Raw genomic sequence first — 15,011 nt, forward strand, 5'->3', positions numbered from 1 at the left:
TTCAAAAAATAAACATTTCAAAGCTGTCTCATAGTATCTGGGCCTCCTTTTTAAACAGGAAAACAGCCCAATACATAGTATCAAAAGGAAAATAAAGTAAGCAAACTGTCTCTCCTGCTTCAGGAGCTTTACATACATGTTCAGACAAAAAAGAGAAAGATATTTTTAAGAGTACGGGGGAAGATCTGACACACGGATCTGATCCTAAACTTGCTCTGTTATCCTCCAAGATCCCAGAATCTGCTGTAAACCTGCTTTAGATAACCGGTCGGCTTCTTCATTTTTGTCCCTGTAAATATGTGCAATGGAGAAAACATTAAAGTGAGTCTTTAAACTTTGGATTTCTTCTAACAGAGGCATCAACATATAATTCCTGCATCTAAATTTCCCATTGACCCAGTTTACCACATTTGCAGAGTCTCCAAAAATTTGAACTGTGAGGATATTTCTATGGATGAGCCAGCAAAGGAGAAGTTTTAGGGCTGATAATTCAGCAAAATTGTTTGTGCCCATCCCAAGGCCTACTGAGGCTTTTAATGAGTGAGAAGGACTTAGATGGATTATAATTCCGGCTCCAGTGATATTGTTTTGAGCTGCCCCGTCAAAAAAAGCCCAGGGGATGCCCTCTCTGATAACAAAATCCTTTCGCTGATTTGAAGATTGAGGACTCTCCGGTTCAGGAATGCTAGCTAATATGGCTGAGGCTTGAATAGCAATGACATTCACTGGGGTAACCCTTTCTTTAAAAATGCATCCATTTCGGGCAATCCAAACACCCCAACAGACAATAGGTGGCAAATTCCTCAGGTTTTTCTCAGAATAGTGGGTCCACCAATATTCCCATGCTGCTGATAGATCTTCCCCTTCCCATTTCGCGGAAATGTTCAGCAGTTTTTTTGTTTCTTCCCAAACTTGTTTTGTGAAAGGACAGCTCAAAAAAAGGTGCGGGATAGATTCAGAATCAGTCAGGCATAGAGGGCATCTACTCGGTCCTTGTTTGAAACGAGCTTGAAGAATATCCCAAGTGGGGACCTTGTTTTTTAAAACGCACCAGAGAAAGATTCTGGCCTTTTTGGGGCATTTCAACTTAAATAGAGGTTTTGCCCACCAAGCCGGGAGGTCCCACCCCTTTCTTTTCATTAGGAAGTTATAGCCGGCCTTTCGGGAGTAAGAACCTATCTCTACATGAGCCCAAACCAGTGAATCTGGAATGTCCTTTATCCTAACATTTGAGCAATTTAGTTCCTGGATGAAACCCCGCCACTCAGCTCTCCAAAGGGGATCCAAGTCCAAATCCTCTTCCGATCTCCAAGCCTGTCCCAAAATGGACGATGCCTCCAGGTTTGCTATCTGATTTAGATTTTTTATTCCTTTTGAATCAAGGTGTGCAATCAGACCAGGAGATAGAGCATACAGGTCATTGCACCCTACCCAAGGGTCCTTGCCAAGCCGCAGACTTTCTCCGTTCCCCACTTGCCATGCTAAGCCTTGTTCGATGATTTTGAAAGCCTCAGTCGTTGCCTTCCAGATAGCCGAGCAGTTCCTCCCTTTTTTGTTTGGACTTCTGATCCAGTCTTCTAGAGGGACTGGATCAATGTATTTCCTTTTGACTACTCTAGTCCAAAGGTTCTCTACTTTAACAATTCGCCAACCTAATTTTGCCGCCAAAGATTGGCAGAAATCCATGAGTTGCTTTACTCCCCATCCTCCCCACTCCTTTGGTCTAGCAATCTTTTCCCAAGCTACCCAGGGAAGCACAGAGTCTTCCTTAGATCCAGACCATAGAAATCTGCTGCAAATCTGCTTGATTTTATGAATAATCCCTTTGGGGATCCAAGTCAGTGCTGCCCAAAAGACAGGAATGGCTTGAAGAACTGAATTTACCAGTGTCAATCTACCGGCTCTTGATAACCACTTGAAACTCCAGTGCGATATCCTTTGTTCAATTTTTGCCACTAACCAATGCCAATCCTGTTTTCGGTATGAGGACGGTTTTAACCAAAACCCAAGGTACTTGAAAGGCCGATCCATATGGCAGGTTTCAAAAGGCAAGTAGGATGTTATTGCAGTTTCCTCTTGCCTGTTGAAACCTTCCAAGATAAAATGAGACTTTCTGGGATTAATTTGAAGGCCTGTAGCTTTCAGAAACAGGTCAATGATATCTTTAAGAACTTTAACTTCATTTAAATTCCCATTTAAGAATAACAATATATCATCAACAAAAAGTAGATGAGATATGAAAAGGTTAACAGCAACCTCCAAACCTGTGAGCAAACCTAATTGCTTTGCTTTTAATATCAGTCTACTGAGACCCTCAGCTGCCAGAAGGAAGAGCAAGGGAGAAAGAGGGCATCCTTGTCTCAAACCTCTCTGACTTTTGAAAAAATTGGAGGCAGCCCCATTTATCAACACGGCAAAGCTAACATTTGTAATGCACCCCATTATCCAATTTATAAACTCCAATTTGAATCCAAGATGAGTCAATAATAATCTGAGATACAACCAGCTAATCCTGTCATAGGCTTTGGAAAGATCAATTTTTAAAACTGCCCCTTTCTTCTTTGCTTTCCTGATGCTGTGGATTGTTTCCTGGGCCACCCCTATTGCTTCATGAATTTGTCGACCATCCAGGAACCCAAACTGCTCATTTGAGATACAACCAGATAAAATAGGCTTCAGACGAACCGCAATGATTTTTGCTATTATCTTATAAATGGTATTGCAAAGGGAGATGGGTCTAAAATCTTCAAAAGAATCAGGATTCTCTTTTTTTGGAATGAGTGCAATGAAAGTAGAATTGAATGAACTATAAATTTCACCTTTCTTTCTAGATTCCTCCACCACCTCAGTAAGCTCATCACCAATAAGATCAAAAAAATGGGAAAAGAGTTCAATAGTCCAGCCATCCAGCCCCGGGTTTTTATCTTTTGGCATTTCTTTTATAATACGCTCAACTTCCTCCTTATCCACTTCCCTATAGAGATTATCTGCTTCCTCCTCTTCCACAAACCTAGGGAAAGCTTGGGCTGTTCTGATAATTTCGGATAAAGAGATCCCCACAAGATCAGAGAAGAGAGATTGGAAATGACTCTTACCCAAAGAGGAAACGGCTTCAAAAGAAGACACCTCCCTACCTTCAGGGTCTTTCATCTTCCAGATGATATTTGCATTTTTCCGACCCTTTGCGTAATTATGAAAAAAATTTGTGTTTTCGTCCCCAGCTTTCAACCAAATGGCCCTACTTTTCAGCCTCCACTCCTCTTCTTTGTCCAATAAAATCTTTGCTCTGTTCTTTTCTAAAGCCAAATTTTTTTCTTTTGACTCCTGGGTTACATAAGCATCCACTTCAGGATCTTCCAGCAAACTTAGAGCCTCCTCAATTTTTACCAACTCCTCATTTTGTTTTCTTCTTCTTTCTGAAGCCCACTCGATCGATGCTTTCTTAAGCCTTTTTAAATTCTCCATAAAATGGCCTCCTTTGTTAGCCTGAGAATTTGGACCCAGGTGTCTCCAAGTTTTCCTGAAGAGCTATTGATAAGATTCCTCCTGTAGCCAAGAGGCATTGAATTTGAAAGGTGCGGCCGGCTTGGCAGGGGGCTTTGAGAATTCAAGGAAAATGGGAAAATGACCCGAGTTTCCCCCGTCCCCCACCCATTGCCTAAACAGAGGGATATAAGCGACCATTGCTTCATTGATGAGGAACCGATCCAATCTCTTTGCAATTCTCCCCTCTCTCGTTCTTCTGTTCCTCCAGGTCGGTTTAGCCTTTATAATATTAACATCAATCAATTTAGAATTCTGGAGGGCTTTTGAAAAAGAATCTATCAACGGATCTTCCCTCGCAGAGGGCCCCCAAGCTTCTGCCATCCCCAGAGAGAAATTTAAATCACCCCCTAATATCAAGTTTTTATCAGTTAGAAGCTCTTTTGACAAGAGATCATTCCAAAAGGAGACCCTGCCCTGACAAGGTCCATACACATTTACAAACAACAAAGGCTGATCAAACTCCACCGAGAGAATTTCCATACCAAGAGCTTGTGGCGATCCCCAACAATTTTGTACCTTAAATCTTCCTTCCTTAAAGCCAATGGCAAGACCTCCAGAGTGACCAGCAGCATCAAGAGCAAAGAAAGCCCAACCCGGGAAGAGGGGTCGCAGAATGGATTCAACTTCAGAACTTTTTCCCAGGGTTTCCTGAAGAAAAACTAAATCTGGGTTGTGGCGGGAGATGAGATCTTTCAGAGATAGTTTTTTGGGTTTACTAGCTAAACCCCTGCAATTCCAAGACATACAGATCATTTGATAACCGTCTCAGGGGATTTCGCTGCTCTAAGCGCCCCAGGGATCGACATTTGTTTCCCGTCCGCCACATCAAATTTTGCCTTAACTTGAGCCTTTGACAAAAGAGATTTTCGTCCTCTGCCTTTCTTAGAGGTGCCCTTTGACGTCTCAGGACTGAGACCACCCACCGTCTCCAGTAGGTCGCTGGTGTAAGAGGGTCGCTTATGGTGAGATCTGAGGTTATAATGTCGGGCAACAGATGTACTACCCAGACCCCGGTTCTCCTTAGGAAGATCCTCACAGTTTAGATTTAGAGACGGGATAGCTTCTGAAAGTGATTCTATGTTTTGTAGAGGGTCATCTAAATTTGGAACCATAGGTACATCTGACAATAGGTCACCATTAAAAGATTTAGAATTTACAGAGAACAATAATGGAGAAGACTGCATACCGGATGGGGCGTCCTCCGATGGGGCGGCCAAAGCTGCTTCTGGAGTTTCCCGAAATGGCTGGACTTCTGCTTCTCGAACCGGGATCTCCTCCTTCCGCGGCACGCCTTCCTCCGACTGGTGTAGAGGGACTTCCTTCTGATGATCTGCCTCCGTGCTGTTAGTCTTATTTTGAGCATCGGGGTTTCCCAGCAGATCCTCCCATTCCTCTGCCTTTTGTTGTGCCTTTCTTCTTCTTTTCCCCAACGGGCAGTCCCTCGCTAAGTGCCCGTATTCATGACAACAGTGGCATCTGAAGGGGAAGAGCTCGTAGTCTAATATCTGCTCATAAACATAGTCCTTATACTGCAGTGTAAACGATTCAGCAAGCCCTTCCGTCGGATTAAGCCTAACGAGAATCCTCGCGACCGCTCTTTCATAAGTATGCAAGTAAGATCTATCAACATCCAGATATGTGCCCAAATGGTTCCCAATTGACTTGAAGACCGAGTCCACCCATAAGAACGGCGGAAGGTTTGAAGCCCTAACCCAGACGGGAATTTCGTCAACCTTCTCCTTCGAAGCATCGAACAGGGGAGTCCATCTTTTAAAAAAGACACGTCTACTTCTGAACGCCCAATTTCTCCCCTCAACCCATTCCATAGCTTCCTTAGAATCGAATTTTACCATAAACCAGCCCTTTACCAGTGTGGCAGTCCTGAAGGATTTTGCCGGGGTCTCCAACCACTAGCTCTCTGCCCACTGCTTTAAAAATTTCCTAGAAACATACCTCCCTCTTGCTCTGCCTACAAGAGTACATTCTGCCACATCCAGAGCATCCTTGACCTGGACATCCATACCTAAAACCATGTTTGAGACCCGTTTCTTTTTCCACGCTTTCGCCTTCTTTCTTTTTTCCCCTACCTTCTCTGGTGCCGTCTCCGATTCTTTCTCACCTGAGGCAGGGTTTGAAACTCCTTCATCCCTTTTTTGGAAAAGTCCATCATCCACTGTGTTTTGACAACCATTGCCTGGTGGGGTTTCAATCAAACCCTCCACAGGACTGCCCGCTTCCTCTTGAGCAGAAGGGCTGCCTATCTCCGACTTCCCAGGACACGGAGGGTTTGCGGAAACCCCCGAAGACGATAATTTGCAAAAACCCCTAAAATCCTCCTCCCCCTTAGAGGGATTCTGCAGAGATTCTTTTAAGAAAAGGGATCTATTGATATCCGGTTGGATGTTCCTATCCCCCTTGCCTTTCCCAGCACCCTGAACACCCCCAACCGACCTCCAAACCCCGTGGATTTGGGGAAAATTGATAATGTCTTCAAGACTGCCCGATGAAACGAAATTTTTTACAGGGGAACTGGACTTACAGATTGGTGAAGAACTGTCCTTCAGCGTGCCCAGATCTGAGTGGGAGCTTATCACCTCCGAAACCCTTTCTCCTTTCCCGAACCCGCTCGCGAGCTCCAGGCTTTCTTCCAATAACCCTTTTGTCGGATTTGAACGCCACTGAACTCCTCCCGGGAAAAACGCAGACGAAAAGCTGGCTGACTGCCCTATGATCTTGCTGATATTCTTCTCCGTGACCTCCTTCCCCCAGACAGTAAGAATGTCTTCAGGTGTTGGGTCCAGGTCGACCGCTTCACAATGTTTTACCATGGTTAAACCGTCCCGTAAAAACCTGAGACCGCCTTACTCCCGACGACCGAAGAGGAAACTGCAGAAACCGCTTCAAGTTGCCCGTTTCAAGAAAGACCACAGGGAAAATGCCGTCAGAGGGGTTTCACCGCAGCACAAAACGTAAAAGAGCAAAACCGGCAGCATCCGTAACCAAAACCCCGTTTTCCGAAAAACGAAACCAAAACATCTTTCAGTCCTATTCCCCAACTGTCGCCTTCTCCAGATGTGCGCCCTGACCGTCCTCTGTGGATTCGCCAGCTACGCCTAACCCCGTACCGATCGAAAACTCCCTACACCACCTGCATCACCCAGGCCATAGGCCTAGGGTTCCCGGATCAAACCCTAGCCCTTGCATCCTTCGCCGTTAGTTATTTAAATTATTGTGGGAAAGAGTGATAAAATATAATTTTACATGCTAGATAGTTGTCGACAGTTTTGAAAGGCCAAAGATCTTGGGATGATGGTGGCTTCCTACCCAGAGGGGTTGATGGCACATGCCTTCACAAATTTCCTCTCCCTAAAGATAAATGATCTCAATAAGGGAAAAGAGTTAGTCAATATGGTGAAGAGAGGAAAAACCCTGAAGCAACTCTGTTTATTGAGAGCCCATTAGAGGAGGCCCAAAATTTCTCATAGACGGGAAGTTGTTAGAGGAATAGGGATGACTCTCCCAAGAGGAATCCTGTATTGGATCCCTTGTGGTCATTGGATTTCTTAAGTTGGTTGGCCAGTGGAATTCCATAATGGACCTACTATGGTCTCTATCAGAGAACTATCTAGATGTGAAAATCACTCAATCTGGTTGTGGAAACAAGTTCCAATGGGTTGGGAGGAGCATTTTTTTTCCACTATGGTTCTTATAGCATAACAAATTAACTAATCAGTTGTGTTGTGTTAAAAATGAGTTTTATATATAATTGTGTAAACATGTTATGTACATCTTGACAAGAAAGGAGCCTAGTGCTCGGTAAGGAATTATTGGTAGTGGATTTCCTTTATTGTATTACTATTTTTTTGAATGTATTAGCAGGAGCTAGGACAGTATGCACTTGGTGCATTTATTGATCATTTCGATGATTAGAGAGATAGGTTCTCTCTGAGTTGTTTTAGAAGTATTGTGTGGATGTCTTTAGCAGGAGCTAAAATAGTGTGCACATGGTGCAATGATTTATCATTTTGATGATTAGAGTGTTGGTGCTCTCTAAGTACTTATATAAGTATTGCGATTGAAATATCACCTAACATACATAATTGATTGATAGTTAAAATTATTTGATATGATTGAAAATGTTGTGACTAATATGATAATGTTGGATTTTTTAGTCATATATTATAGGGTGCTTTCCATGGAGTGTGGATGAATTTTCAAAACATTCTTAGAAAACTTTCATAAAAGTGACCATGACTTTCAAAAGTAATTGGTAAGTAATTGTAAGTTGATTTTGTCTTGTATTTTATGAATTTGAATAATGGATGAATTAGTTGAAAACAAGAACCGTTTTGATTTAGTTAGAAAATAATTTGAATCAAATAAAGAAAATGATAACTCATTGAGAAAAATAAAGTTTTACAGGTTCTTTAAATTCATTCGTAAATTGGAAAAATGACTTTCATCTTCATCAACTAGAGTTTTCATCATGTGAAGTCTCGAGGAATTGATCATGATAACTTTGGTGAGTCGTGTTGTGGCTCCAAGGAAAGGTATTCATGAACATGAGGTATGTACATGTGACTTCATGGTTATTGCACAAAAAATATAAGTAACCTTGACTTATTTGGAAAAAAAATCATGTGTTTTGTGCAAATAATGATAGGTTATATTAATTTGAAATATTGCTCTAGACTCTTGAAAGTTGAGGGAATTTTTGTGTAAAGGAATTAATTATTTCATTGGAGGTTCTACATGGTTTCTATGCAATAATTTTCTAAAAATATGCATGAGAACTTTACATATTAAAAATAAGTAAACCATGTTTTTTTTAAAACATATATTGCATGGATGTTGTTACTCTTGAAAAGAGAATGCATGTGAGTCCTGCAAACAAAATATCTAAGAATTCATACTACTTTTCATAAAGAATGAATGTGAAATTTCTATTGTAAAAGATAAATACACTATATTACTTTATTGAAATAAAATTGCATAAATCATATTACTTTATTGAAAGAAAATTGCATGGTAAAAGATAAGTTAGAGATGTTTTCTTGGAAAGAAAACACATGTGAATCCTACACACAAAAATATTAAATAAATCATGATATTTTCCATGAAAATAATGTATGTAAACTTTTCTTATGAAAAGAGAAAGAAAATAAGTTATTTCGTTAAAGAAAAAAGGTCCAAGAAATTATGTGAGGAAATTAGATTATTAATTTATTTGGAAATGTTAACATGATTCCTATAGACTGTTAATAGGAATATGTGCACAATAATAATGTCCATTATATTGAAATTCTTGAAATAAATTTCTACGTTAGTTCTTGAAAAATTAAATATTAATTGCATGGATCATTATATTAATTTCGAAGTGAAATTTCTTGGCATACACTATCAAATTCTTGAAAAAAAATAGACTAATTTTCTTGCAAGGGTTTTGATGAATCTATATGCATATATTACATATGTTCTTTAATTAAAGACTGCAAGGATTTGAGTGGATAAAGACATGCATAGGCGTTTTGTGCGTGAATTGATGAAAAATAAAGATTCTTTTCTTAAAACATCCATATGAATCTCGTTCATACAAGAACAAGAACACATGCTTGTTTCTTGACAATATTATGTGCATTGAAGTAAGGGTCATTGTGTTAGAAATAAAAAAGATGTGTTGCGTGTACAAAAGGGTAGCCATTGTGATATAGAAAATATATTTTTTCTTGTAGATAGAGAAAATTATTGTGTAAATATTCGTGAAAAGAATATTATCTTGAAAATATTGCCTAGCTAGATGAAATTGTGTTAATTTCTTGATTTAGGTTCATAAAAGGTCAATTTAACCTTGTTATTGTTTCCTGGGTTTTATGCATAAAACATGGTTATCTATGGTAATTTATTCAAAGGGAAGCATGAGAAACTTGCATGTAGAAAGATAGAGAAATGAAGTTATATTAACTTCTTTTTGAAAAAAAACTGTTATAGACATTTTTGGGCACTGCAACCCCAATCATATATGTCCATAAACCAAGGGCTCCTAAGTCCCTAAAAGTGTTGCTTAACACTCTAAAGAAACAAGGTCAGCTGATTACATCATCTCCCAGAAGTTCTCCATGAAAAACTACTGAGAAATGGTCAAAACTAGACCATACTGATTGCTCAGTGCTGAGGGTGAGATGCATCCCACCTAAATGCACACGGGAGGTGCGATGTATACTGAAAAGTCCTTCTATACGGTGCGATGGACGAGAATAGACAAGTCGCGGAGACAGTTTGCGAGCTGGATGATCATGGAATCTTCCAGAAACTTCTCCTGTGACACTTGCCTCTCAGAATCGTCCAAGGATGAGTAAGAGATCAATGAGATATCCAAGTGGAATCAAGAACTATCAAAGAGAAGACACTAATCAAAAACCTAGAGTTGACTCACACCTCTGCAAATATCTATATATAGATCTCTCATCCCAGAGATCCAGAGGTTGGAAGCTGGAATTTTGTATCTTGTAAGGAAGTGTTGCTGGTTTCTTGGTGTAACATCATATTGTTGGGTGATCTAAGCTTTTCATGAGGTGAAGAAGGGATTTCTTGCTGAGAGGATGACGTTGGGTCAGAACAATTGGTTGTAATCCTCTTTGCTATTCTTGATTATTAATAAAGTTATTCGAGTTTTCCTCTACATTCTTGTATGATTGATGATATATGCATTTGTGTGGTCAATATATATCTGGTCCTATATTGTTTATGATAGTAGATCTCTGTTCTTGGATAGTGTTATGCTGCTTTGATTCTACAGGTACTCTTTGAAGCTGGGTAAATGAGGAAGTAAGCGGAGAAGATCTATCAGAAGGGAGATGAATCAAGCAAGGAACCAAGCATAAGACAGAGGTTGGTCTCCTTCTTTCCCCTCTTATCTACCTCTCATAAAGGAAAATGAAAATGGTTTTAGTTTTTTTGTTTCTAAGGTAGCTACCAGCCTTAGTGGGACTAGCAGCTCTGAATAGACACTAGTTTTCCTGATAAAAAAATGGCGACTCCACTGGGGAACGAATAGATTGTTTGTTTGTTTATATTTGTTTGCTTTATAAACTTACAGATGGAGCCTCATGTCAAGCCAGCTAGCCTTCGAACTGCATTTGCTATGCAAGTGCAAAGTAGATCAATGCTGCTTCACTCTATCTCCGGGTTTTGTTTATGAACTGAACAATCGATTTAAAAAATCTATAATTTCCCTTGTGGTGGCTCTAGTAACCTCCTTAGATCTACCCCTGTGATTTAATCACTGATTATCACTTGCTCGGCCTAAATCCCTGAACTGTGCTACAAAAGCTGCTCAAGAACTGGATCAAAAGTCTCGCACTGTACCATCGCACCCTCTCTTCAAGGATATCAGTATGCATCGCACTTCTCATGTGCTGTAGGTGGGATGCATACTGGAATCCCTGTGTAACAGGTGCACTGATCAGAAAGGGCTAATTTTTCCTCCAGACTTTGGTTTTTTCACTCTTTTCAGTGATATTCAGGAGTTTTGTTGTCTATAGTCAGTATACGTATGTTGGAAACCCCCTTCCTTGCCATTATTCTGCCTCCATTGTGCAAAGAACTGTAAATTTTTTTATGTATTGTAAGCCATTTTCAGTTCTCTTTTACAAAGAAGTAGCGTAATTGAACTGTCGTTTCTTGATTTGGAAGTGTCGCAAGTGTCGTTTTCAGTCATAGAAGAGAATCTGATTGTTCTTGATAGTTGATTACACTGTTACTCTTGTATTTGATTTGAATTAGTAGTTTTTCAAGTGTCAAAAGCAAGTTTTCAATTCCAAATCGCAAAGTGTCGCCATTGTCTTCATTTTGTCTTGAAAAGAAGCTTGTTAGTAATGTCGCTTTGAGAATAATTTAGATTTGCGCTTAGCTTTCTTTTTATCATTCACACATTAAGAAGGCTGAAAACAAATACATGCATGTGCATTTGCATTTAGGCTGTTTGTTGGTTTGATTTAGGACAGTGCATATAGTGTGTGCTCTCTGCTCTATGTTGAAAGAATATCATCTCTCTTTCTTTAGTAGCTAGGATTTTCATTGCAAAAGGAATATTAAACGATTGTTTATCATCTTAGATTGCATTTTAGGAATTGTATATCTACATCACGCGGTGAACCTGAAAGGCAAATTTCTTAAACAAGATCAACTATAAAATAAATTTAATGAATCTAAAAACTCTTTGGAACCTAATGCACAGCATTTAAAAGTCTAGGCTAGAGACGTATTCCGACGTCGTAAAGCCTGGTAACTGTTGCCTTCATTGCTGGTTGGGTGATTCCTCCACTTTGAGACGACAAGTGCCAGTACGGACTTGTGCTCCCAAGTACAGTCGAGTATATATTGGGAGACCACAATAGGCTATATCCTTTATCCATAGGAAGCTGTTTCTACCACCCTATTGATCGCAATGCACTGAACACAACATTCGGGAAGATTGACTGTCGTACCATAAAAAGTATTCTGCAGTTTTGCGATTGGTATGGTAATCCCTCTATCTAGATTTCCAGATTAGTCTCTTTCGTTCCTTTTCAGACTCGTTAAAAGAAAAGGTCCATCTAAGCACTTGCCACTTCAAGCTCATTAAGAATCGAAGGAAACTAGAGTCATCTTTTGGTTTTTATCGACTCTTAAAAATTGAAAAAATAAGTTGTGTCAAAGCGTCTAAAATTCATTTAATCCGGAGACATATTTCTCCTTTGATTTTTAGTTGATCGAGGAATCCGTAATCATGGAAGAAATTCAATTGAAACCCCATCGTTCGCGGAGGCTTACGAGTCAACCGTCTTTGTATCCATAATCAAAACTATTACGGATGAATCGAACTCGTTTAACCGGTTCAAAATCCCCTGGTAAAGTTGGAACAAGTGTTCCGACATCGTCGGAGGCTCCGGTTACTCCAAACATTTCTGGTATCCCTACCTTTACAGAAGAAGTTCCGTAACCAACGAAGGACAGTAGAGTTGATCCTAATGTGAAGGTAAACACTTGTATTACTGAACCAGCTCCATCTACAGCTGATTCAGAAGGTGTTATTCCCCAAACATCGGTCGCCGCAGATTCTATACCTTCTTCGGCACCAGAAATATTTTACGGACCTGACGGTATACCTCTTCCACCTAGCCTAATTGCTATACAAGATATTGTGGAGGATCCTCCATCTAGTACTCCATCGCAATTTGGAGTCGGGATCACCCTATATCCTTCTTCATCAGAAATTAGTCTACCGTTATCGGAAGCTCCTGTAGAATCGCTAGGAAATCTTTTGGATAGACTAGAAATGTCTGAATAACCATCGACATCTAGGACTGTGTCATCTAACACAGCAACGATAGAACTTCCTGCTGTCACTCCAACAATGTTCGCCGGCATACCATCTGTCCCAACTAGCTCTCAATTGCTAGATGGGGCCCACTTAGGGGCTATTTAAATAGTATGTTCCGTTCCCATTTGTTCATCCGAAGTAATATCTGGGACCTCTTATGTTGAGTCTCAGCAGATTGATCCTTCACGGTATCAATTTGGGCAGTCCGATCCTCAAGGACAAATTATTCCTTTGAGTACCGGATTACCACTGTATGGGGGGAATATACCCTTTCATTGTCTCCTCCGAGAGAACAACCATACGAGAGTTCACAACAAAATTTAGGTTATGTTGGAATTACGTCTAGCGGTTGGGTGCCAATACTGCCTCAACAACCAAGAGTTGTATACTCGATGCAACAATGTCTACCTATGTCAAATATACCAACTACGCCGGCTATTGTGACGGTGTCACAAGTACAAGCATTGCCTGTTGTATGCCAACCTCAAGTTTCTCAGGTTGTAATGCAATAACCTCTTATCCCTGCGACTCAAACACAATCGCCAACTAGTGGAATGACACAGGCCCAAACCGGTACAATTACCCCTCATCTTGGTCAAACATCCAGTATTGGACAACAGCACATGGCTTCACAACCATGACTGGTGCAATATCAACAACCGCAATTCCAACAAGTTTACCAAGGATCTGAGCAACAAATCTTTGCAAATAATGGGCAGTCGTATGTTCAAAATGGTCAAAATCAACCATTCTATAATGGTTATGCCTTACCAAAGTTACCAGCATCAAATGCATTATGCTGGTATGCAAAGACCAACTTCTCAGGCAATTCCATCTTATCCTGGGTATGCTTCGCCAAACCTGAATCAACAGTTACCCTTCGTGGCGACTTTAGAGTTACCAGATTTGCATCAGCTAACGAACGATCCAATTGCTTATGCCCCTTGGTGGCCAGTGATTTTGCATAAACTTCCATCAGATATTCCTAAATTTAATGGAAATCCGGGTGAAGACCCGGAGAATCATGTGATGACCTTTCATCTGTGGTGCTCATCAAACACCCTAAACGATGATTCGATTAGGCTTCACCTTTTTCAGAGAACGTTAACTGGTCCGGCAACTTACCTAGAGCTTCGTTTGATAACTTCAGTACCCTAGCCACAACCTTTTTAACCCATTTTAAATTACCCATAAGGTACAAAACAGGAACAGAACTTCTTACCAATTTCAAGCAGACAACGGCCACTCACATATCTAATCATATTCATGAATGGCGACATCGTCGCAGAATGGTAAAAACATATGTTCCTTATCAGCTGCTAGCTGAGTGGTTTATTAAGTTATTATTACCTTCTATCACAGAAGATGTGGCAAAGGGAGGAGTCATAATTGAAGAACAAGTTATTTCTCGTGCACAATATCTAGACTTGATCTATACTCAGTCTGGCACGCTCTACGATAAAATACCTGATGCTCCTAGACCGGAATTTTTCATTCCTCCCCCTCCTAAATCAAACAAAGACTCTCATGCCGACGATGGTGTGATAGGTGCGACAAGAACGAAATCAACAAAGGCTACATCTAAGAAAGCCCGTAATATTTCTGATCAAAATGCGAATGAAGAACTTCTCGCCTCGGAGATAAATGTCATGTCAACCGACAAGGGCAAACAACTGAAGCAACCAGGGGGCAAGAGGAAAAAGAAAGGGAGAAAAAAGAAGCAGGATGAGTCATCTCCTGAAAAACCTTCTGCAAGCCCTTCTGGCAAAGGAAACCCCCTGCGGGGTGTCAGATATGTGATGAGGATCATTGGACAAGAGATTGTCCACATAAAGCTGAAGTTAAGAAACTCTTTAAGAGTTCAAAAACCTCAGCGGTATTGACTGATCCGTTTCCAAACCCGGGAAACAAATTGGTTGCTAATCAAAGCGCTTCCCAATCCCAAGTGCTTATGTTGTCCATTTCAAAACAGCAAAATGATGCTTTGATATCGACAAGGAATAAAGTTTACGGGAATCCACAACTGTCGAACAACAAGGCTACTGATCAACTGAGTAGTTCGACAACAAATTCAACTGAAGTTGTGCCACCCATCATCCCTGAG

At 40.5% G+C, this 15,011-nt stretch overlaps 2 protein-coding genes across 2 annotated transcripts; both read right to left on the minus strand.

Moving 5' to 3' along the window:
- Positions 1-204: 204 nt before the first annotated feature.
- On the minus strand, positions 205-3,465 carry LOC149189132 (uncharacterized). Its single transcript, XM_089410137.1, has one exon. It carries the CDS (start codon positions 3,463-3,465, stop codon positions 205-207), a length of 3,261 nt encoding a protein of 1,086 aa, XP_089266263.1.
- Positions 3,466-3,528: 63 nt separating this feature from the next.
- Positions 3,529-4,290, minus strand: LOC149189133 (DNA-(apurinic or apyrimidinic site) endonuclease, chloroplastic-like). The gene has a single exon (XM_089410138.1). The coding sequence runs from the start codon at positions 4,288-4,290 to the stop codon at positions 3,529-3,531; it is 762 nt and encodes a 253-aa protein (XP_089266264.1).
- Positions 4,291-15,011: the final 10,721 nt, after the last annotated feature.

This window comes from Pinus tabuliformis, chromosome 3_1, assembly GCF_031772625.1.
Source record: "Pinus tabuliformis cultivar Carrire ecotype Pingquan chromosome 3_1, CPIR1, whole genome shotgun sequence".
Lineage (NCBI taxonomy): Eukaryota > Viridiplantae > Streptophyta > Pinopsida > Pinales > Pinaceae > Pinus > Pinus tabuliformis.

What these genes read in the sequence shown, in the direction of transcription:
- LOC149189133 (XM_089410138.1), bottom strand. Translation starts at nt 4,290, where the DNA reads ATGTCTTGGAATTGCAGGGGTTTAGCTAGTAAACCCAAAAAACTATCT.
- LOC149189132 (XM_089410137.1), bottom strand. Translation starts at nt 3,465, where the DNA reads ATGGAGAATTTAAAAAGGCTTAAGAAAGCATCGATCGAGTGGGCTTCA.